Source organism: Drosophila sulfurigaster, chromosome 3, assembly GCF_023558435.1.
Source record: "Drosophila sulfurigaster albostrigata strain 15112-1811.04 chromosome 3, ASM2355843v2, whole genome shotgun sequence".
NCBI classification, from domain to species: domain Eukaryota; kingdom Metazoa; phylum Arthropoda; class Insecta; order Diptera; family Drosophilidae; genus Drosophila; species Drosophila sulfurigaster.
Genome location: NC_084883.1, coordinates 43281550 through 43304883, shown reverse-complemented (window position 1 = coordinate 43304883; position 23334 = coordinate 43281550). Strand labels below are relative to the sequence as shown.

The 23334-nt window shown below is 40.5% G+C and overlaps 3 protein-coding genes across 8 annotated transcripts; 1 reads left to right on the top strand and 2 right to left on the bottom strand.

Moving 5' to 3' along the window:
* The first annotated feature begins 39 nt into the window (after positions 1-39).
* Positions 40-5291, top strand: LOC133841454 (E3 ubiquitin-protein ligase RNF10). The gene is made up of 4 exons (XM_062273961.1): positions 40-782; positions 844-2346; positions 2405-2559; positions 2618-5291. Exons 1-4 carry the CDS (start codon positions 704-706, stop codon positions 3071-3073), a joined length of 2193 nt encoding a protein of 730 aa, XP_062129945.1. The 5' UTR covers positions 40-703; the 3' UTR covers positions 3074-5291.
* LOC133841459 (choline-phosphate cytidylyltransferase A) lies at positions 3645-12719 on the bottom strand. Of its 2 annotated transcripts, XM_062273966.1 has the most exons (4): positions 12474-12719; positions 8088-8763; positions 5178-5501; positions 3645-5115 (listed from the first exon to the last, which is right to left on the bottom strand). In XM_062273966.1, the coding sequence occupies exons 2-4, from the start codon at positions 8652-8654 to the stop codon at positions 4354-4356; spliced, it is 1653 nt and encodes a 550-aa protein (XP_062129950.1). In that variant the 5' UTR covers positions 8655-8763; positions 12474-12719; the 3' UTR covers positions 3645-4353. The 2 variants fall into 2 exon arrangements, with proteins under 2 accessions (XP_062129950.1, XP_062129952.1); XM_062273968.1 differs by lacking the exons at positions 8088-8763; positions 12474-12719 and adding an exon at positions 5571-5745.
* Positions 12654-23334, bottom strand: LOC133841452 (DENN domain-containing protein 5B). Of its 5 annotated transcripts, none has more exons than XM_062273956.1 (16): positions 23184-23334; positions 22344-22888; positions 22170-22279; positions 21324-21733; positions 19913-20202; positions 18774-19848; positions 18507-18713; positions 17581-17803; positions 16457-16802; positions 16273-16402; positions 15963-16213; positions 15736-15881; positions 14803-14921; positions 14240-14616; positions 13954-14176; positions 12654-13894 (listed from the first exon to the last, which is right to left on the bottom strand). In XM_062273956.1, exons 2-16 carry the CDS (start codon positions 22732-22734, stop codon positions 13699-13701), a joined length of 4494 nt encoding a protein of 1497 aa, XP_062129940.1. In that variant the 5' UTR covers positions 22735-22888; positions 23184-23334; the 3' UTR covers positions 12654-13698. The 5 variants fall into 5 exon arrangements, with proteins under 5 accessions (XP_062129940.1, XP_062129941.1, XP_062129939.1 ...); XM_062273957.1 differs by having other exon boundaries at positions 23059-23322; XM_062273955.1 differs by having other exon boundaries at positions 23066-23322.

Genomic DNA, 23334 nt, shown 5'->3' with positions numbered 1-23334 from the left:
TAAAAATGAGCGCCGCGTTAGGCCACTTTTGGACTTTTAGCGCAGGTGGTCACACTGTTTTTCATAGGTCAGCACGGATGCTGATTTTTCCAATCAAGGCTTTTTTGGTTTTTATATCAAAATTAGTTGCTTTCAATATATAGAGAATATCTCCCCCGTCAATTTGTGAACAATTGAACCCTGTGCGCGTGCATTGGACAAGCTGAAATCGAAATCGAGCCCCCTATTCGGCAATTTACGCATTGTGAAAAACGCAGTCGTCACACCTTTGGACATTCATAGACACCAATACCAATACAACAAGTACATTATTCAAAGCAGACAACCAATCAAATAGAAGTGAACGTGAACTAAAAGGCAACAACAAAAAAGTCTTATAAGACAGCTGCAAGTACCGATTCCGAGTACTTTCCGACGATTTAATTTTCGATTTTTTCGAAGCGAAACTAACTAGCAGAACCTTTTGGAAATATTACGCAAGTATTATTTCTGGGTATATTTGTTAATAATCATGGCTCAGTAAAGATGAATCCTCAACAAAATATAATCGTGCAACGGACTCCGTGTGGAGACAAACACCAACGCGAGACGCAATTTGCTGCCGTCAATTCGCAGCAAAAGCAACAACAAACAACATCCTCTTCCTCCTCTACTCATCTTCCCATCAACCTCTGCGGTCTTAGCGCAGCCAAAAATAACTACAATGGACAACAACAACAAGAAGCAACAACAGCAGCGCACAAACAAATCATCTGCTGAAGCTCAACGCAAATCATCAAGTGGTGGGTACAAATGTTTTTACTATTTGTCATCGATATATCGATATTGTATTCTCTTCTGTAGATTTGCATGTCAACAATAACAAGACACGCAATTCACGACGTCGGGAGCAACTTCCAACACCACGGAACGAGCAACAACAACGCAACGTTAAGCAACCACAGCAGCAGCAACAACAACAGCAGTCGGCAAAACTACGCGTTAATGTGGACAAACGTCCACGTGCCCGCAACGGCGGCTACGGTGGCAATGGTAATGGCAACGGATCAGGCTATGGCGATGGCTATGCAGGCACAGATGCGGATTACGCTAATGGCGGCGCCGGACTAGCAGCCTCTGGCGCCGGCTACATGCGTAGCGTTGATCTTGACTACGAACTAAACTCTGTGTATGCTCACGGCAGCAAGAAACAGAATCTGAACCATCTGTTGAACTTTCACTGTGTGCCACGCGAGTCGCCAGGGGATTGGCATGGCACTGGCCATGGTGGCGCTGTGTCTCGGCGTCAGCCGCGCTACAACAAGGAGCAGTTTCTGCAGGCCAACTTTCAGTTTGTCATACGCAGCAGTGCCAAGGCACAGGTGAATGGCTCGCCCGATGCGCTTATCGATTGGCAGCTGATTGAGCAGATCAACATCCATACGACCGAGGAGCCCCAGTGTCCCATTTGCCTCTATCCACCAGTGGCGGCCAAGTTAACACGTTGTGGCCATGCTTACTGTTGGCCCTGTTTGCTGCATTATCTCTCGTTGAGTGACAAGACCTGGCGCAAGTGTCCCATCTGCTATGATGCTATCCATGCAGCAGATCTGAAGAGCTGCACTATCGAACAGCAGCAGGCGATGAATGTGAGCAATACCATCAGCTTTCAGCTGATGCGTCGTCGCAAAGGCTCCATGTACATTGAGAGCTGTGCAACAGCAGCAACTGCTCTTGAGCATGAACGCTTTCCGCTATTGAGTTCGCTGGATGAGGCTAAACGTTTCTCCAAGTTTTTGGTAGCTAAGCGCACGGATGTGGCTGCTATTATTGAGCGAGAGCGTCGCGAACTTTTGGCCGAATCCGATGTATCCTGTCCGGAGGATGTATTCATACAGCAGGCGTTGGTCACGCTTAACGAACGCAGCGAAAAACTTGGTTTGGAGCCGGAGGAGCAACAGCCGCAGCAGCCAACATTGCCGCAGGTGGCGGAGGAAGAGCTACAGCCCAAGACACCGGATATTGATGAGAAACCCGACAATGCATCTGTGTCGTCCAACAGCAGCAGCTCCTGCAACACCATTAACACCAACAAATATTATTATTTTTATCAATCGAACGACGGTCAAAACATCTATTTGCATCCATTGAATGTTAAAATGCTGCAAGCTTGCTATGGCACCTTGGATCTGGCTCCAGTGCTGATTGCTGGGCAGATATTACAGAAGGAGCATCACTCAATGGATGAAGAGCATCGCCGTAAATTCACTTGCTTGGGTCATTTACCACTCACATGTCAGTTTGCTGTGGTCGAAGTGGATCTGCAGCCTCCTACTATATCCAACAGCATTCTTAAGCTGTTCAAGGGTAAGTTCAAAGTGTCTTTGAATAAGTATCCCAACTAAATTTTAAATACTTCATATAGATGATCTGTTGCATCGCAAGAAGGAACGTCAGCGTCGTGAGCGTGAAGAGCGTAAGCGCGAGCAGCACATCAACGAGATCAACGATCGTCAGATGGGCAAACTTATTGCCAGTGCAGCCAATTTGAATCTAAGCTCTACGCATGAGTTTCCGACTGTGAGTCATAAGTCTACAATATATATAGATCTTCAGTTAATATTGATTCTTATTTTAGTGTGGCTTTGAGGAGGATTTGCCAGCACCACGCGGCTCAATGCCTATCTCGATTGCCGAGCCAAGCGGCATGAGATACTCTAGCGTAGCTGCTAGTCCCAAGCAAGAGCTGTGGCCCAGCATTGGCAACACCTCACCAGGCACCTCGACGGGCTCGCGTCATAGTCCACCGGAGTTCCGGGCGGGTGCTTGGGGACGCGCTGCTCCGCCACCACCAAGAACTACTGCTGCTGCAGTTGCTAGTCGTCCCACACTAGATGAGGACAATGAACTGCGTGCGGTCGGTCCTTGGGCATTGGGTGAATTACTTGTCGGCGCTTTGGGTCAGCAGAAACAGCGTGGCGGTGGCAAACCGAATTCAGCGGCTGCTGCAGATGCTACCGCTGCCAATAAGAAGCAAAAGAAGGGCAAGAAGATGGTACCATTATTTGCAGTCGGCATGAACCGAGCTCCTTAAAAACAAAATACTTTTATTTTACACACACACAAATATGCATATTGAAAAGGGAAATTTTTGTTTAGATCGAACATTGCTATTACAACGTTATTGCGAATAACATTAACCAGATAAATCAAGTTTTTTTTTATTTAATTAATCCACACTCATATGTAATTGCATTATTATATAACAAACAATATATACTCCAATAAAGGCAGAGAGCATAGCAAAATGCACAATGAAATATCTGTTATGGGAATAATTAAATAAACAAGAAATGGAATGGAATTTCCGTGTTTTCTGGTTGATTGCATTTCTGCACCCACACAAAACAATTGTATAATTTATTTATATGTTGCAATACTCATGTGCTGCTTATTATTTGATAATAATCTAGACGATTCAATATGAGTAATTGCTGCTGGCAGGCCAAGCCTTATCAAGCGTAGTATTCCAAAGCTCATTTGAATTCCTGGGAATCAATCAAATAGTCAAATCGACAGCTCTTGGGGCATGTATTTCTACACGTACGCATTAGCTTTAATAATACTTCTCGAACAGCCTTTAAAATAGAAAATATCATAAGTCGTATTTGCTTTCAAATTTTATTTTTCAAAAAATATTCAACAAAGCATTTTTGCAACTGTATTTTGCATTTATATTTTTTTCATTTCTTGTTTTTGTTTGGATTTTTTGACGATACGAATGTGTGTATTGTTGTTTATTTAATAATGTATTTTAGTTGTTGGTGTTGTGTTGTTGAACTTATAGTTAAAGGTGTTACGCGAAATAATTTAATATAAATATATCTATATATTTTGCTCCTTTTACTTTCACGCACAATCTTTAAGGCTTAATACAAAAAATGAGTCTTCTGCGTTGGATTTTCTTTTCTTTTTTCTTTCTTTCATGTTGGTTGTGAATGATGAATGCTGCTCCATTTGGCTAATAAATTGGCTACTCTCTCGAGGCGGGCTGGGATCGGTAATTGGTATTAGGAGCGAGTGCTAGTGCAAACTAAAGCTAACAGATTACAAATACCATTTAGAGCTACAGCTATAGAAAATTGCAATTACTTCTTTTTCGTGTTGCCGGAGATGGCGACAACAAACTTTGTGTGTGCCATATTGCATTTCGTTTTAAGTTTTTGTTTTCTTTTTTTTCGCACCGAACAAACAATTTAATAAATATACAATTAGCTTAAAGAGACAGACAGAGATAGAGAAAGACGTGAAACTTTTAGACTAGCCAAATCTAAAAAGGGTTTAGTTGTTGTTGCTGTTGTTTTCCCAACTAATTCAATTACTGCGCCGTTCAACGAACTCTGTATCGAAGGCGGCAGCATGATCATCATCATCATTATCGTAGTTATCTGGTGAGGAGGAAGAGGCTGCCCCTGAACGTGTCTGCTGATAGCTGCGCCGCGCCAGCGACGACGTCGAATGTTGTTTCTTCCCATTCAGTGAGCTACTGCTGCCACCGCTGTATTCCGTGGGCAGCTCCAAGTACTCGTCGGACGAATCGTTGGCATCCGCGTCCAAATCATCGCCATTAACCGAACCAGACGGACTGCCGGGTGGACTCAGTGCCTGGATTAATTTGCCCTTTGACTCGTTCCACAAGTGATTGAGACGTTCGCGACCGAAGAGCAACAGAAATGTGTCAATGAATTCACGAGATTTCTCCTCCCATTTGGTGATAATGTCGCCCTTGACTTTGGTCAACTCGCGCTTGCCACGCGACTTGAGTTCATCCATTTTGTTCTGCAGACGAAACTTCTTCTCGGATAGGAACGACACGTTAAGCTCCTTGGCGGAGTAGCCACGTGCGAGATTGCGACGCACATACAGATCATAATCCTTGACAATGCGCGCCACAATGTCCGAGGTGGAAACGCCCTCGGTACGCTCGGTGGCCACAAACATGCCGCGTGCCTTCAGTGGACCATAGATATCATCCAGACCGTCGTGTCCATAGGGAATGTCATCGTGTGCCACAAAGTCAATCTTGTTATCGGCGATAAACTCATCCGACAGCGTCCACGGAGCATTCTGCACAATCTACAAAGAGAAGAGAAGTATTAGTAAGGGTCGAAAAAGTTGGATTGAGTATAGAAACTAACCTCGTCGACGTAGCGACAGTGACGAACACCTTCGTAACGCTCGAAGCCATTCATGACAGTGCGTCCCTTCATGCGATGCGTCAGCTCATCGTTGCAGACGCCGACAATCAGATAGACATTGGGGAAAATGTTCTTGGCCTGCATCAGCTGCCTGGCATGGCCCTGATGGAACAGATCATAGATGCCATCGGCATAGACGCGCACCCGGCGACCCGTCTGCCCGGAGCGTGCCATCTGATAGGTGATGCGGTGTGTGTAATCGCAACGTTCGCGCTCCAGAATGGCCTCCTCATCGCAGGAGAACGGCGCCGGTTTGCAAATAGTCTGCAATGAAAATAATGAGGGAAATTTAATAAGCATATAGAACATGCAATAATTATCATAAATTATTACAAATTGCTTGAAATCCATGTGCAATGGCAACATTTTGATTTGTGGAGTTGTCTGAGGTGTTTCGTCCATTGTCGACATAACAAAAATATAGATATCTATGTATATATTTCTAGGTGTATCACAGAGGGAAAAGAAGTCTACGATCTGCTCGAGTTGCTCTCAACTATATAACTGAGCTCCAGCCATTAGACTGTCGACAGTTTGACAGCTCAGACGCTCAGCACACTGAGTTTTAGCCTCTTGCTTTAGCTGTCGCTGTCTCTGTCTCGAGGATTGGGCGCTCGATTCAATTGCGCAGTCTGCCTTCAATTAATTGGCGGCAACTGTGTCCAAATCAATACAATTGACAACAATAAAGCTGGCAGAGAACTCTCAGACTGTTGTGTTTGCTTGCTGCTGTTTCTGCTTTTGCTTTTTCTCCTACAACAAATTTCAATTGCCACAAATTGAGCAAGATTATAAATAGGAAGAAAATAGTCGCACGACTTGGCACGAGGCGCGATATCATACGATGCGCTCCAACTAACTGAACAATCACTGAACCTCCACTCGCCCAGTTAACGTCTCATCCAATAAACGCGACTGACGCCAATCAAAGCGTCAAACATCGCAAACATTACAATTAGATTGCCAAAAAAAAAGTATCGAATTAACATTAATGGACAATAGGAAAAACATTCGAATAACACCGACTGGCAAATACCCTGGCATTAAAATATATATAATTAAATTCAATTTTAAAACATGTGCAGTTTTTTTTCCACAAGTTAATAGCTAATTTTAAACAGTTACAGTTAAACATGTTCAAAAACCATAAATTCGAATGAAACAGGCATGTGACAGCGAATTAAAATATATATAATATTTTGCTTATAAATTTTGTGTTTGTTAAACTGAATACGGGGAAATCATTTTACGGTCGAATGACCAACACCTTGGAGAATGCGTACATATGTATATATATTCTCCCGAAAAGAATAATAGATAAATTCTACGGAAATTATGCCAATTCAAATTTTCATATTCACTGATTTTTGCAGCGATAGAATGAGAATAAATTCTAAATTGATTAAAAACTAATAAATCGTGTATATATGTATTTAACATGATCTATTCCTATTTAATCGTTCCAAAACTTTAAATTATTATTATTATTGTAAACTTTAAGTTTTGATATAAGATTCCCCAGTTAACAGCTAATACAACCTAATATAAAACCTTGAGTAATGTTTTGATTTTTGCCAACTTTTACGGTTTGCCTTTTTAAGAAATTCCTTTTATTCTTCGTTCGACGAAAATCGTGTTTTGTTTTATTTGCAGCTCATTTATTGTTTACGTTTTCCGTGCCATTAACTTTTCAATTTGGGAATGACCCAATGTTGTGGGCTATAAGAAAAAGTGATTATGCCGTTATATATAGCTACTACGTCTTCTTATACCTGATTTCTTTACCCTTAAAAAACATTAAAAAAAGATTTCCATCTTATTTTAATATCGAGAAGAAAAGTCTAAAGTGACAGCTAGGATTATAAGGCTTTAAGTTGTTATATACGCAAGTTTCTAAGAACAATCTATCATCTTTAATCTGCAATGATTAATCTGCTATTCGCAGCTTCGATTTTCTGTCCCAACCTGTTTAAAATTAATTAAAGTTACAGCTACAACCTTAATGATTTATATAGCACAGCTGTTACATTCTCCCTATTCTACCGCTTTAATCGTAAATCGTACTGCCATTAAAACTGCTTTTGGTTACAGTGCTTTTAATTGTACTAAACTTTTAATGAATTTCCTTGTAATGCTTGCACATTCATTTCTATTAAGTAACAACAATTGCTTCTGTTCTATATGCGATTACTAATTTTGCCACTATTATCAGTTCAACTTTGACGTAGACATTGTATATGTGTTTGTCAAATGAATACTTCCCCTGATAAATAAAGAACTCACTATATCGTATGATGTTATATGAATTATGTATCATCGACTAACTTTAATGAGTTCATATACTTGTTTTCGGACGCTGGAAATGATTTCATCCGTTCGCAATTGCTGCACTAATGCCTTTAAATTAAATTTATCGTCTCTCAGCAAATGAATTTTTCTATATATTGCCATTTTGCAACTACGCAGTTTGTGTTCCGAATATATTCCAGAGACTAACATGTAAAACATTCCTCCTTTCCCCTCCCCAAAACCAACTTTCACACCACAACCGATGATGCAATTGATTTCTTGCTGACCTTGTGGCAAAGACATTTCGGGATCTATACTATTTAGTATATAAATTTGATAAAAAAAAAACTTTCTTTAAACTATATATACTATTTAGTATATAAATTTTAAGTAAGCTTACTTTATACTATATATACTATTAATTATATAAATTTGATAAAAAAAAACCTTTCTTTATACTACATACTATATGTATACTATTTAGTATATAAATTTGATTAAAAAAAAACTTTCTTTAAACTGTATATACTATTGAGTATATAAATTTGATAGTAAACTTACCGCTAAATCGCTTGTGCCGCTGCTGCTGTAGAACGTTTGACGGCTGTTTAACGACGCCGCCGCCAATTCGGCAGGTGTTTGGGGACGTGGGACATATTGACGCTTGGCACTGGCGCCCAAGCCATTGAGATGATAATCACCCATCGCAACTGCTGCTGTCGAAGCGGAGGCAGAGGATGGCAGGATGTCGTCGGGTGAGGTGGCCGCCTCGTTGCCGTCATCGGCATCGCTCTGTGAGATTGTGCGCGTGCAATCGCGCAATGTGGTTGCTGCCTGTGGCTCCTCGGCAATGTCCAGTACCACGTCGTCCAGGCTGCTGCTCGATGTTGCCTTCGATGCTTTCGCTGAGGTGCGTGAGGTTGATGAGGTCGTTGATGTTGTTGTCAGCGTCTGGTGCTTGGAGTCCATGGCGGGCATGGCAATCGCTGTCTCGTAGGTGCGTTTCCTTGTGCTCAGTGTCGATGTGACTACAACGGCAGCGGCGGTGGCAGCGTTGACGGCAGCGGCAGCGGAGCCCGCGTTAATTGTGTTGCTGGTGTTATTGGCGATTATCGATGAAGTTGCCATCGCAGCGAATCTTGTACAATGGTCGCGGCAGTTTTGCTGATTTGTTGCTTTTCTCGAACTTTACAACACTCGGTGTCTTCTTGTGTCAATTGCAATGCGGCTGCTGCAACTGCAATTAAAGTGATACAAAATAAAAACATATGCATGTTAATTGAGCGTATTTTAGATGATTCTTCTTCAACCCACTCGGCACACGTGACATTTCAATTGATTCGCTGCCGGATGCCATGGACAAAACAATTTGCTTTAATTGCCATTCGTCTCAATATGCCACGCGCTTTGATACGCGAAACATTCTTTACAAATAAAAAAAAACAAAAAAAAGTAGAAAAGAAAAGAGAAACTGCAACCACAGATAAATCACAATACAACAACAAAAAACACAAACAGCAACAACAACTTGTAGTAGACATTTTGGCACGTACCCAATGTGAAGCAAAGGCAATTAATAAGATATAAGCAACACACACACACACATACTTTTTCTCAATCTGAAGGTGGGCGTGAATAACAAAGGGAGAGAGCGAGCGAGCGAACAAGTGCAGTTCTAAGAAAGTAAAACATGAAACACACTTGAGTAAGCACCGTTATAAAGTGTTATCGATGACGATTACTGGCGACACACGCAATACGCACACTTTGGTATGTATGTATGTATTTATGGAAATGTATGCATGTATTCATGAATCAAAGCGCACGCGAATAAACCAATAAGAGAGAGCACATGAGTAAAAAAGTTTACATCTCCTTCTCTCTCGTCATCAGCTGTTGGATGCGTGCTCGAAATATTTTTTTTTAAATTTAGCAAATGCCTAATAACATTTATTTAGATTGCGTAGAACTCTGCTTGTTTGGCATTGACGGCTGTTGTTACGTCAAAAGCATAATTTTTTTTTGTTTGTTTGTACTATAATAACTAGGCAGCTCGTAGGCAATTCTTATCACCATGATAAGAAATATTAAGACGAAAGAAAAAACGTACCCAGAAACACAGAAACTGTTTGGTGCGGGTGTTTAATTCAAGGTTGTCTCCGCCGGCGACAATAATGCTTTCGGCTGACTCATATACATAACACACATTTAGGAAACCGGATCGAGAGACATTTGCAAAAGTTCTCATGCGTCTTCAAGTTCAAGTCTGGCTTTACACAGAACTGGATTTTTGTAGAGCTGATGTAATCATTATATTTGACTTTTTGCCTGAGAAGAAATTTCTGTGAAATTGAGCCAGCAACAAAACATATGCTAATCAAAAAAAGGTTGCCAAAACATGCCGCGTTTGCAAAAAAAATAAGTATATTCGAGGGGAAACTTTTGTTCGACGTCGGCAATGACGTCACAGTCGTACGATCAGCTCAATACGCATGCACACACCTACATACATATAACCTGCCAGTGTGTGCACACTGCAGGCGAGTCAAAATGTAAACAATATGGGAAAGAAGACATGTGGGTACATGGGTACGTGGTCGCTGGTAACGTGAGAGCGAAAGAGAACGGACATTTGCATATTGACAGCTGTTGCAGCTCTCACAAGTAGAAAAAGAGAGTGCGAGATAAGATAGGGCATCGTTACTGTTACCTGTTGCCGTCTTATCAATTGGCTTGTTTTGGGTCTTTATTTTTATCTTTTGAAGCATGTTTCCGCTGCACTATGGACATAAGTTAATGAATTCTCGCAACTAATAATAATATGTGTATTTTGAGTACATAGATAAAATAAATAATTACTGCGCTTAGCACGAAATATATTGAAACAAGCCACGAGAACCTACTGATAACCCGCCATATGCTGACAGCGATAACAGACATCTACGCAAGCGGATCTATCAAGGGAATCTGAACCTTCTCGTTCATTTTTAGCGAAATAGCAAAGTTCACTCTCGTCATCTAAGCTTGAGTTGGGGTTAATGGACGTGGCTCGCGTTTCTCTCTGCCAAAAAATATAAAAACATACATATATACAGCGTTGAAAAGGTCCAATTTCTAAGAATCGAGTGGAAAGGCTAAGCACCAAAATCAAAATGGTGTTACGTTTTCTTTTCATTCTTTTCAGCTTTTCACTTTTGACTGCCATTCGCTGCCAAAAGTACAGTCGTTGTCGTTTGGTCACGTCAAATTCACGTTAGCTGGGCTTAGTTAGAAGGGAAGGGAACAGGAGAAGGAGGCGAAGTGCTATTCCATTGATAAGATGTTGCTACTGTTGTCTATATATAGCTTCGTTCGGACTCTATACTATGCAAAGTACGCTGTGCATGCATTGATAACCCCTCTGATTGCTCCTAGGCAATGATTATTAAAAATTCCCCAAAAATAAATATAATATGTACATACATACATTTTGTTCGTCGAGCTGAAATTTCAATTTAGTTGAAGAAACGAACTACAAGCAATTTTAATTAACTCAACCCTGTACATATTTTAATTAGCACTATTTTACTGTTTCTTGTAGATTACGCGACTTGTAGAAGTGTAAACACTATTTTATTTCCGTCATAAAAGCCCTCACGTGCCCCCATTGCATAAATGTAATAAAAAAAAAGATAAACACTTATTAGAAGTATTGATTAGCTTTAATGGGACCTTTTATAGCAAAAACCACCTGCCTAGCAAAAAACGAAGCCCTCGATAAGCGTGTCCAATCTTTCATTTTGCTCGCTCCAAATTCGTATGCTCCTCACACACACAAACATAATGAGACAATCCGCTTACACATGACTGTCGATAAAAAGTTTCATTGAGTAAGGCAAACAGCTGACTGTCTGTGCGTAGAGTTCACATGCGTACGCCACGATCAAACTCTCTCTCTTCCCCACACACGCACATACATAGATGCTCATTCACAGACACACATATGCTCTCGCGCTCTCTTTCCAGTGCACATTCATAGATTTGGTTTCGAGACTAGCGTTGAAATTGGGCAAACGGTAAAAACGGTCGTTCAGCCGCTTGGGAAAGTGGAGCATGAGCGCAGCTGACGACGTAGGCAGTGGGCAGCGACGTCGACAGCGCTGCGTATGAGTAATGCACATAGTTTAGGTTTATTATTAAATGTGTTTTATTGTGGTGGTTGCTTATTTCACACAATGCCAAACAAGCAACTATAATGATGAATGCCAACTTTAAAATCGTACGATCACAGCACAAAGTTCGTTAGCAGAGGTGCCACATTATTATATAGAGAGCGAAGTCAGAGAGAGAGAGAGAGAGCTAACATATAAGAACCAAAGCCAACATCGCGTGTTGCAGGTTTGTCCCACAAAAAATGCAGCAACAACAAGAACAACAAACATATGAAAGTCATACGATGCCCCCGAAGCATTTTAACATGAATGACGTGGCGGCCTGCGACACAAAAGAAAGAGGGAGACGGGGTTCGTGAACTGGCTGGCGTCGACAAGCCGGCTGTAGAATAAATCGATAGCGCAGCTGGCAGTGCGAGCAAATAATATGCATTTAATATTTGGTCAAGGCGGCGGGATTATGTAAAACATTGTCGGGGTGCCTTGGCAGCTAAATCGGCTGATCTCACAGTCTAATTGAGACGCACATCAAAACGCTAATCAATCGGACGCTGCGCAAAAGACAGAAAGAGAGAGACAGCAGAGAGAGGAAATGTTTTGCTCACGTCACGGGCAACGGGAGCGCCAACGTCATCGCCTCGGCCAGACAATATTGTCAGGCACGAGGGGGAGCGACGGCAGCCCCGTGGCGCTGTTTGTAAATATATATTTTTGGTATGAGCCCAATCACAACAACAATGCACCGACCACTCACTATCCCACTCTACCTATTAAATGAAAATTGAGGGCAACTTACTTTCAACTTTTCCTTTAAATTTAGCTTCCAATTTTTTTCGGCTAAAAATCGATGAGTGCTCGTGGCTCCGTTTTTATATTATGAGTTTTTTCAACGCGAAATGACGCACCACAAAATTAAAATTTGCTTTAGTTTGCACTGTGCCTGAGTGGCGTATGCTAGCGTTTGTCGCTGCTTCACTTGGTTATATTGTTTTTGGTGCTGCTCTTTTAATTGCAGCAATTGTTTTAAACTATTGTTGCGTCCGCGTCTGTCCCGTCACAGCGAAACGAATGGAATTCGCGCTCGCCAGCGTGACCACAACACGAGTGGCCAAATATACTAATTGCGTTTCGAACAAATATACCACTTTCTTTCTACTAAGCTGGTTACACTGAATTAGTGATGGCACAAATTTCAAATATTGTAAAATAAAAAAACAGTAATCAAGTTTTTTTTTTTAATTTTAGAAATTTGCATTTTTGAACTTTTATAGAACATTGGCACAACAAACTGTTACAATCTGTTACAAAGAGATGAAATATTTCTTAAAAATGTGTTGCTGTCTTTTGTATATATTTATTGACACTCAATAACTTGGTAAATGTTTTTTTTTTTGGCTAAATGAAATATAAAAAATAAAGCTTTATATTAACATAAAACACCATTTAAGATAAATCTCTATCTTTGTCTTAAATTCAATAATAATATCATAAAATTGACAATATTCGATAATGTATAAAACAAAATTCTTTGGTAAATATCAACTAAATGAAAAGCTACCTGTTTGAAATAAAAAATTCACTAACTTAGGAAAATTGACCGAGATAGTGTTAGAGAGATGATATATAAATATTTTGAGTTTTGGAATATCTTAAATGCTAATAGCTACGCAGATTTCATATTGAACAACATTTTAGAATTCATTAGAATAAACGACGTTTCTTAATTGCACACAATTTTTTGTTCAACTTTGGCTTCACTTTTTGACTTGGAACACTTGGCAAGCGTGTGGATGGCAAGTGATTGGATTAGGTTAAGGTATGTTTAGATTTAGGATTAGGTTTCGAAGGAGGGCAAGTCTTCAGCTTACATAAAACTAACAACGAGAATATTCGAGTCGTGCGTTTCCAAATGTACTTTAGGGCAGATATATGTATGAGTATTCTTCTCTAGGTCACTGGTTGCAAAATGTCTGTGGGTGTGAGAGTGAGTCGAGTGCTTGGGAACCGATTGCTGACGCTCCTCAGCACTGTGATGGAATGCGTATGCCCTGGGTTATGGAGTTCTCCAACACAATGTGGCAATCATCGAGCGGCTCCAGTATCTGGATGAGAAATGTCAAAAGATTGCGTCGACGCAAAAAGCTTTCCTCCTCGTACATCTCCTGGGTGACCTTTGTCAGTGCCATGGGTTTAATTAGGCGAGTCAACAGATGTTCTCTATATAGAGTACAAGTATTAAATCATTACGTGAAGTGCAATAAATCACAACTAATTACCGCAAACTGAGGCAAATGAGCAGCTGAAATTTGCCATCTTTGCCCAGCGTGCTCGCTGTGCCGTTGATCTCATCCATTAGCTGAACATAGAGACGCCAAATGCTGGCCACCTCACGACGCTGCAGGCTGTTGCAGCTGCCATTGCTGAAGGAGGAATCCATGCTGGATGCCGAGTCATCCAGTTCCTGTTGCAGATTCTGTTCAAACAGCTCTTTGATTTTCGCTGCAAGGCAAAGAAACATTTCAATTAAAAAAGGGAACTTATAAAAGAACATCGTTTGCTCACTAAAGTAATCCCAGATGTAGAGATTGCGACCAAAGAAGCGCGACGAACGGAAGCCACAGAGAAAGACCTGCTCCAGGCATTTGACCAGTCCATCGTCGCCACACAGCAGATTCGTCAGAGTGCCCACATCTCGATCTCTACTCGGCTTGTAGTGCCACTTGACAATCACATTGACACAGTTGCCCAGCTGATGCTGAATCTCCGATGGCGCAATCGATTCCTGTCGCTGCACACTGGGACTTCGTGTTCGCGGTGGCGTTCGTGTGGGCGGCACCAGCTCCGCGTTCTTAACGCTCGTCGAGACACGTTGTCCGACCAGCAAACGTTCCGTTGAATCATCATCCACGCCCTTGCCCAGCCAGCGGCCACAAGGGAATCTGCGAGAAACGATAATTACATTATGTATTTCGCGGAAACAGAAAGTTTTGTTTTTTTTTTGGGGTCATTAATTAGTTTAGTCACATAATTATAAAGAGCTCAAAGTTCTGACCACTTAACCGACTCGAAAAGTTGCTTAATTAAATGCTAAGTGGCGATGACTGGTTAAGTGGACAATGACTTACTTATAGGTGTGTCCGGTGACCTCATTGCGCATCACCACCTGCTCCACCAGCCACTTGTGGCTCTGCCCCGAATTGTCGTGTCCTATGCGCATCGTTGTCAGCAGACCCAGATTTTTGTACTAAAAGGGATAGAAGTAATAAATTTAGTAATATAATAAATATTATAGTGTTGAGTTTTAAAAGTCAAGTCATATTTTTATGAGCCGAGTAAAAATTAGATCATATTTTTATGAATCGAGAAACTATTTTCCATATTTTGAGGATTTTAGGGTTTTATTATATAATAATAAAACATATTATATTATACAATAGTGTTTCTTAGTTTTGATTATTATATTATGATATGGATTATCATTATCATTATTATATAATAATAAGTAATTGTACACTATGGACGATTATTATATAATATGGATTATATCATAATTCTATGAACATAGTAACAATATACCATATTTTTAAGTTTAGTCTAATATATTAGTGTTTCTTAGTTATAATTATTATATAATAATAATCCATACTAAGTATGTTAATTGTATACTCTTATTATATAATTGTAATTGTAATTGTATACTCTTATTATATAATATAGATTATCATAATATAATAATCACAATTAAGAAACACTATTATATTATTTTAAACTTTAAAATATGGAATATTCTTACTCTGTTCATAAAAACGTGATCTAACGTTTAAAAAGGAATTCAAATGGAATTATTGTTTGCAATTTTAGTAGGTAATTTAAATTACAAATTTCAGATTTAAAAAAAAATATGTATATTACAAATATTACGTAAAATTTTCGAAAAAATCTTTCTCATTTTTGTTTGATTTCTATGAGATGTATAAGTCATAACTTCAGTCCCTGACCTAGGTAAACTTAAAAGAACATTTCTACTATCTCTTACTAAATAATAAATTGTAACTTACATGAAAGATGAACTCCAGCGAACCCTTGGGCACGGGCACACGCTGCGTCTCGTTCATGGTGCCGGAGACCATGATCCACACATTGCTCGAGGTGTGATAGGAGCCGTATTTGCGCGAGGGGAAGATGACAACGCGATAGGGCAGCTCTAAGTTGGGGTGGAAGGGCAACAAAGGGTTAAAGAGTTAGCACCAGAGAAAGAGGCTAAGAGGACGCTAGCGACACCTACTCGTTGTGGGATAGATGTTGGTAAAGCTAAAATAGTCCACGGTATTCAGCGTCAGCAGATGATAGAGGAACTGCTCCTTCTCCTCCTCGCAGCGCAGAAAAGCGGATCGTTTGTAGAGCGAACGCAACAGACTCTCATCCGAGAGCAGTGTGCGAAAGTGACGCGAAAGCAGCTTCTTCTCCAGAGACAAACGCACCCAGGCGCGAGTGTAGCCGATGTGCGTCTTGATGTCGGCCATGGCCAGCACGTTTCTAGAGAGGTTTCGTATGAAAATTAATATAAGAAATGATTTAAGGCTCACTTAACTCACTTGACATCAAACTCCAACGATTCAGGCAGCGGACAAAGCTGCTCCAGTCCCACAAACTTGTTGCGATCCCGCGATCGACTGCGATTCGGACTCGGCGGACTCTCAAAATCCGTTTGGAATGTGGACAGATCTAAGATGAGTAAGAGTAAGGATTATGGAGTTCTTTCAAGCATGTTCTACTCACAATCCATGCGCTTTCGCATAGCATTCCAAGCAAGCGCTGGCGATGCACTGGCTATGTTCATCTTGCTGCTGGGACTGCTCGAAACTGGAGTCGAAGGCTCCACGTTGTTGCTACTGTTGGCGGCACCCCCGCGTGCCTCCTGCAACTCAATGTAGGCCTGAAGATGCGCCCAGAGCGCAGATTTGCCTTGCTTATTCTGCAGTCCATGCGACCAAATCTTCTCAAGCAAATCACACATGCTGGCAATCAGCGTGTTCTCCTCGATGCCGTCGCCTTTGAGACCCAGTGCTACAGCTTCGTTGCCCATCTTCTCCAGCAGCATGCGCTTCGTCTTCGACTTGATGTCCTGCAAAAAGAATGAATTAATAATTTTATTAGATTTCGTAAAATAAAACATGTACATGTATACCAAAGGTTTTAGTTATTTATTTGCTTTTGAATTAAATTTAATAATTATTTGTCATTTGCATAAAAAATAAAAATTAACTATTCTCCTTAAATCTGATTGTGTATATTATATAACTTTGATAGGTTATTATATTGTAACTTTCAAAAATAACAATATAATAAAATAATATGAAATAATAATAAAATTTTTTGTTTTTTAAATTTATATCATGGGTTTTGAATTGATTTCATATTTTAAATTACTAAATTACAATTTTAAGTTGAATTCTATATTTATTTGTAACTTTTATAAGAAAGGTTTTAAAATAGTTTAATGAAAATTAAAAAGATAAATAAACTATTTTTAGTATTTCTAGAATTGATATACATATTTGTAAATATTTATTTTTAATTTAATATTTACATATTATATAAATAAAAGAGAGGTTAAAGGGTAATTAAACTGTTCTACAATTTTTTAGAATTTTCTTTTAGTTGTATTCATTTCTCATTTAAAATTCAAATTTCAATAGAATTATATAACAGAATAGAACTAGTTATTTTTTGTTTTTGTAATAAAAGTTTCAAAATAGTTTATTGAAAATTTAAAATAAAAATACGAGTTATATTATTTCTTGAATTGTTTGCGTTAGATATTTGTAAATATTTATTTCAAAATTAATAATTATGTTTAAAAAAAAAAAAAGTTAAGTTTATTCATATCGCATTTTGCTTACCTTCAGTAGCCTTTCCACAAATGTCCAGTTGGCCTGGGCGATGAGTGCAGGACTCACATCCGCCGTGGTGAGATTCGCAGAGAGTCGATTGATGGCCACATTCGAGTTGGAGTTGCTGCCTCCACCTCCACCTCCGGTGCTGCTATTCGTGGGCTTCTGATCCAATGAGATTTCCCGGGCACGCCATTTGTTGCCATTCTTGACGCGTCGTAAGCTGTTGCCTCTAGGGTTTTTGGTAAGCGATTTTGTTCGATTTTATTGAATGAAGGTTAGCGGCATGAGATTTGAAAGAGATTAGTGCAATTTCGATGGGAGGAGCAAAAGAGAAATGCAGAGAGAGAGAGAGATTTGGGATTAGTGGGGGCAACTGAGAAGTTGAAACCAAAATGCAAATTGGGAACAGGATTAAAAGGGGAAAACAAAATTTTGGGCAGATGTGCATGCGGTGCGAGAAAAGAAATTCATATATATATAAAGACAAATGTAAAAATATATATTAAAATTAAAAAAAAAAGAAACGAAAGAATATTGAATACGTTTTCGATTTGTTTTTGTTTATTGCTAAGAGCTGCAATTTATTGGTTAACGAGTTAATTGCAAATAATAAATTAATGTACAAAAGACGCGGATAAATTAACTAAATCAATTAAACTTTAATTACACTAGTAGGTGAATTGTTGTTAACTTTTCGCATTAATAAATAGAGAGAATTAAATCAAATAGCGTTTACTGGCTAAAACAAAACAAAACAAAACTAAGCTAATATTGGGTTAATATCAAGACGAGGTTGAGGAATTATGCAACATGATTTGTTTCGGGGGGATAACAATAATATTAGTGCGTGGTTTCGTGGATGGATGGATGTGGACTGAGAGCTGCAGGGTAAATTTTGTGTTGTGTTGTGGTAAGTGAAACGAAAAGACTACCTCGAGGCGCACTCCTGATTCAGCACGCCCTTCTCGAGCAGCGGAAAGCTGCGAAAGTAGGCGGCGCGATTCGAGAGAATCTCGCTGGGCGGCGTCACCTCAATGTCGATGCAATTGAGACGCTTCTCGAAGCCCTGCTGCGCATCCTGGCTGAGCACACACGGCTCATAGCTGGTGGCGCAGATCATGTTTTCGCCATGCCGACGTCTGAAATGGAAGTAAATTTAATAAGATTCCAGTTCAATCAATTTAAATAAAATATTCAACCTCAATAACTTGATGCGCTGATCGAAGAGCTGCAGCTGCTCGTCGGGCTGTGGCTCCCACATGGCCAGAATTTTGTTGTCAATGAGCGTGGCAAACATTTGAGATTCTAGAAAGCGCGCCAGAAACGCACGATGATGCTCCGGCTGATCGGACAGAAATGAGGACTTATCAAAGTTCTGCAACGTTTCGCGATTCGACAACCATTCGTCCTTGGCCTGATTGGGATAGATGACAAAGTATTCGTAGGCATGAAACATGTGCGCAAAGCGATTTAAGAAGATTTCCCTCAGCGAGTTATTGATGCGCAAATCCTGATAGTATTGATCCACGGCGGAAAGCTTTTGTTTCTCCGAGCGACGCGACAACGAGCCCATGCGCGATGGCGGCAACGTGGCGTCCACTGCATCCACATCATGGTAAATACCCACGGGCGACGAGGACAACGACATTGTGGGACTTCCCACCGGAGAACCAGCTGCTTGTGCCGCTCTCATGCCGCCCTTGCGTCGCAAAAAGTCCGCAATGCGCGGCACATGATCAATCTTCGAGGGATGCGCCACCAGTGGCTGATAGTCTACGCCAGGCAGCTGACCAGGCGAACCACCTGGTCCACCCAGCGTATACACCGTCTCCTGCAGCTGCTGGAAGCGTTCTTTGCTGCGCCTTGCCGCCTGCAGTCCATTGGGCAGCGTGCAGCTGGAGATCATGGCATCAGCGCCACCACGCATTCCATAGCCATTCTTCAGGTTCGGTTCCTGGGCGCGATCCCTTTCAATTTCAAACTTATCTAGCACGGAGATAATCTCTGCCATGAAGTCCATCTTGTGGGGGAAGATGGGCAACTCCTCGGGTAGCTGTATGTGCTTCTTATCAATGTCCACAAAGCACAACGCCGCCTCGCTGCCAATCTTGTGCGCCGCCTCGCATTCCGCGTGCAAGCCCATCACAAAGGGCACGGGTGCGTCCAGAAAATGATGCAGTGCAGCGGGCAGAATGGGAGCATACACATGTGGCCAAACGAAGGGAAACAGTAACGAAGTGATGCACTCGCCAACAATCATCAATCGCTGGTAGTCTGTCAAAAGAAAGGAATGTCATTACTTTGATGTATTAAAAGGGAAAAAGTTTTCTAAGCTCACCTGTTGAGCGCAGCAGCACCTGACTCTCGAGGAGCACACAGGTGAGCAGTTGGATAACGCATTCGACTCCCAAATAGCTGAACAGCAGACGCAGCGGAAAGTCCAGCAGCGGCAGTTCAGTGGACAGCGATGGACGCTGCAGGATCAATGCAATCGCAGCCAGATGCGGTTCCATGGGTGGCAAATAGACGCGAATGGATTTGCCGGGCTGTGGCAGCATCACCTCATACAATATGTTGTACACATAGGACTCGAGACTGATGCCAGCGCCAGGCTGTCGTGGAAGACAACTGTAAGAAACAGTAAAAAAAAAAGAGTATACATTTAATTATTATAGTAAAAAGTATAGTTTATATAAATTTATGTAAACTGAATAATCGGCTTAAATGTCACTTCTACAATTATAACTTGATAGTTTTATAATATGATTGAAAATAAAAAATTTTAATGAATTATTCACTCTAATATATAAAACTACAATTAAATAAACTACATTGAAATATAAAAATATTAACAGGGATTAATGCTTTATCATATAATACGTATACGAACTTAATTTTATAACAAAGTCGATATATAACTAAAAAACACAATCTTAATTGGTGAGTAGAGCATTGTCAATCTCTGAAAGCAATCTATTCCTACATAGATTAAATAGCTTATACAGGAAAAGAAATAAATGATGTTCGAATTATGGTCACCACACTTAAGGTACAGGAAAATAATAATATTTTTGTGTAAAATCATAGCATTTGCTGATTGCTTCTTTTTTCAATTATCCAATGACGAACTAAATTTAAAAATAAAATCAATATAACTTCATATAATACTTATTTGATCATAATAATTTAGGATAGTGATTCAAAATCTGTAAAATAAATCATTCGTACAAAGATGATCCGGATAGTATTTATTTATCACCAATTTATAACAACCTTCCTCACAAGTTCATGAAAATCATAAATACTTGTGCTAAATCATAACTTTAGCTGAGGTAATGCAGTCAAAATTGATAATAAATAAAATCACAACGAGATTAGATAGTTACTATTATCAAAATGTGTTAAAATTGAATTCGTAAAGTGATGATGTAAAGAATAGATGTCTCGGAAGAGCCCAAGCAAAAGTTAATATAGCAAAAACTGAGATTCATGACGGATTTAAGAAGTCAAGTTCGTACAGCAAAAGAAGTATTTACGATTGACTTTGATAGTATTACAAAAGAATAAATAAAAATAACCATAAGCAAATGAGCTTATGCTCCAACTTTAACAATTTAAATGAAATCCAAGCCATCTTCGACTAATAAACGAAAACACTGTCACAAGTCAGGAAATAACTCTCCTAAATCCAAATACATGAATTACTAAACTATGTTAAAAATACATTTCCACTCCATTCGCTCACTCACCGATACAAGTTCTTAAGAAACAGCTGGGCGGCGAATGCGTAGGGCGCTTGGCAAATCAATGAAATGCTCTTGGCCACAAACAGTTTGTCCTTGCTGATGTCGTAATAACTCTGAGCCGACTGCGGCGCCTGGCCGGCAACCTTGAAGTGCCTGGGCAACGAACGACTCACGGGGCCATCTTTGACGCGGCTCAGCGAATGCGTCTGCTGGCCATTCGATAGCTCCGTAATGAACATCGATTGCAGCGTGTGGATGGCCCCGCAAATGTTGCGATTGCGTATCTCCTCGTAGAAGACCAAACTGAAGCCATAGCAACGTTTGCCGTCCTCGCGTGTCGTCGCAAATGAATGAAACTTCGGCTCAATGTTGTGCTTCTGTGTGCGAAAGCGCAATCCTTGGGGCAGCGACAGCTAGAGCGGAAAAACAAAGACGAGTTGGGGGGTAATTAATGAGCATATTAATAGGGCAAACAAATGAAGATACTTAAGGCAAGAACAATGCCATTGATTCATCGATCAACATCGATCTTATAAAGCAATCAAGAGCCAACAACACATGTCTAGATTTATATACTATGATAACCAAATGCGAGTGTGTTTGCTACGCTTGCTTATCGTCGTCGTCTGCCAATGTGGCATCAATTAAATGCCGCTCGCTCAAGCATGAATTTCATATTTACTGTGTATGTGGAGAGGGCACTTGAAGCTGGACCCCTCGTTATTTTTTTTAGTTTTTGACGTGGCAAGGGAGAAAAACCAATCGCGTCATGCCACGCAATTGAACTTAATTGATGCCTCACCCAACATGCAGAGTGCAGAGAGAGAGAAAGAGTAGGGGAATCTTTACCATGCAAATGCCGTGTGCATCAAATGGATTCCAGGTCACATGCTCCGGATAATGGGCCAACGGTTTGCTCTTGTACGCACGATCCAGCGGCGAACAATGCAGATTATCGCCTTACCAAGGAAATTCACAATTAGTAACAGATTCAGTTTAAAGAAAATGCAAAGTAAAACTTACCTGCAAAGCGATCGGGCTCCAGGCCCGTGTCCAGATCCAAACCGCATATCACAAAGTAGTCAGCAAAGCGCGAGAATTGCGGATCCGCATCGCGTTTCAACTGATTCAACTCGGATTGTTCACCAGGCGATTGCGGTGATTGCACCATGGACACCATGGAAGCTGCTGTTGTCGACGCCGTCGTCGTCGTTGATGTTGTTGTTGCTGCTTGTGCTGTTGAGCTGCCATTGTTAGTGTTACTATTGCTATTGTTAAGCATCAATTTGGACAGACGGCTGGCAACATTTTCACGCGTCGTCATAATTTGTTTGTCTGCTTGTGTTGTTGTTGCTGCTACTGCTGCTGCTTTTGTCTTCTTCGTCTTCTGCGTTCGCTGCTCCAAATCGTTCATCAAACAAACGCCTCCATGTGTATGTGTGTGTGTGGTATTCGTGTGTGTGCTCGCTTTAATATTTGAAGCTGTTTTTTTTCTTTTGCCTTTTGCCACTTTCCAATTTACGACGACGACGTCAACGTCCCTGGCCCTGTATCAATTTTTTGTCTGTCTGCAATTATATTATTAATAGTTGTTAGTTACGTTTCGAGTGCGCGTTCCCTTTTTTGTGCTCAGTATGTGTGTGTGTGTGTGTGTGTGTGTACAGCTGTATATGTGTATATGCAAAATTTTCTATGCCAATGGCACAGTTGTCGTTGTCTGCTTTTCACCCCCACGCACCACGCACCAAAAACACACACAACACTCTGCTCAAAGACGCCTTCACTTCTTTCTATTGTTGTTATTGCTCCTCAGCTGCTGTTTGTTCGCTTTTTTGTTGTTCTTCAACTCACTCACAAACTCACTTTAAATTTAGACTAAGAGCAAGGCAAATTGGCCTTTATCTTAATTATATATAAATTTTTACATGCTCACAAACTAACAAGCAAACAACACTTTGTTTTCTCCCGTCGTCGTAGCCTGTGCGTTGTTGTTTTTTTTTTGCACTTTCCAATT

Coding starts and splice junctions, on each gene's coding strand:
- LOC133841454 (XM_062273961.1), top strand. CDS start 704: ATGGACAACAACAACAAGAAGCAACAACAGCAGCGCACAAACAAATCA. Junction 783..843: donor TCAACGCAAATCATCAAGTG/GTGGGTACAAAT, acceptor TCTCTTCTGTAG/ATTTGCATGTCAACAATAAC. Junction 2,347..2,404: donor CATTCTTAAGCTGTTCAAGG/GTAAGTTCAAAG, acceptor TACTTCATATAG/ATGATCTGTTGCATCGCAAG.
- LOC133841459 (XM_062273966.1), bottom strand. CDS start 8,654: ATGGCAACTTCATCGATAATCGCCAATAACACCAGCAACACAATTAAC. Junction 5,502..8,087: donor GCGGCACAAGCGATTTAGCG/GTAAGTTTACTA, acceptor TTTTCATTGCAG/ACTATTTGCAAACCGGCGCC. Junction 5,116..5,177: donor ACTGTCGCTACGTCGACGAG/GTTAGTTTCTAT, acceptor TTCTCTTTGTAG/ATTGTGCAGAATGCTCCGTG.
- LOC133841452 (XM_062273956.1), bottom strand. CDS start 22,734: ATGAACGATTTGGAGCAGCGAACGCAGAAGACGAAGAAGACAAAAGCA. Junction 18,714..18,773: donor CAGCGCATCAAGTTATTGAG/GTTGAATATTTT, acceptor CTTCCATTTCAG/ACGTCGGCATGGCGAAAACA. Junction 16,403..16,456: donor TATGCGAAAGCGCATGGATT/GTGAGTAGAACA, acceptor TACTCATCTTAG/ATCTGTCCACATTCCAAACG.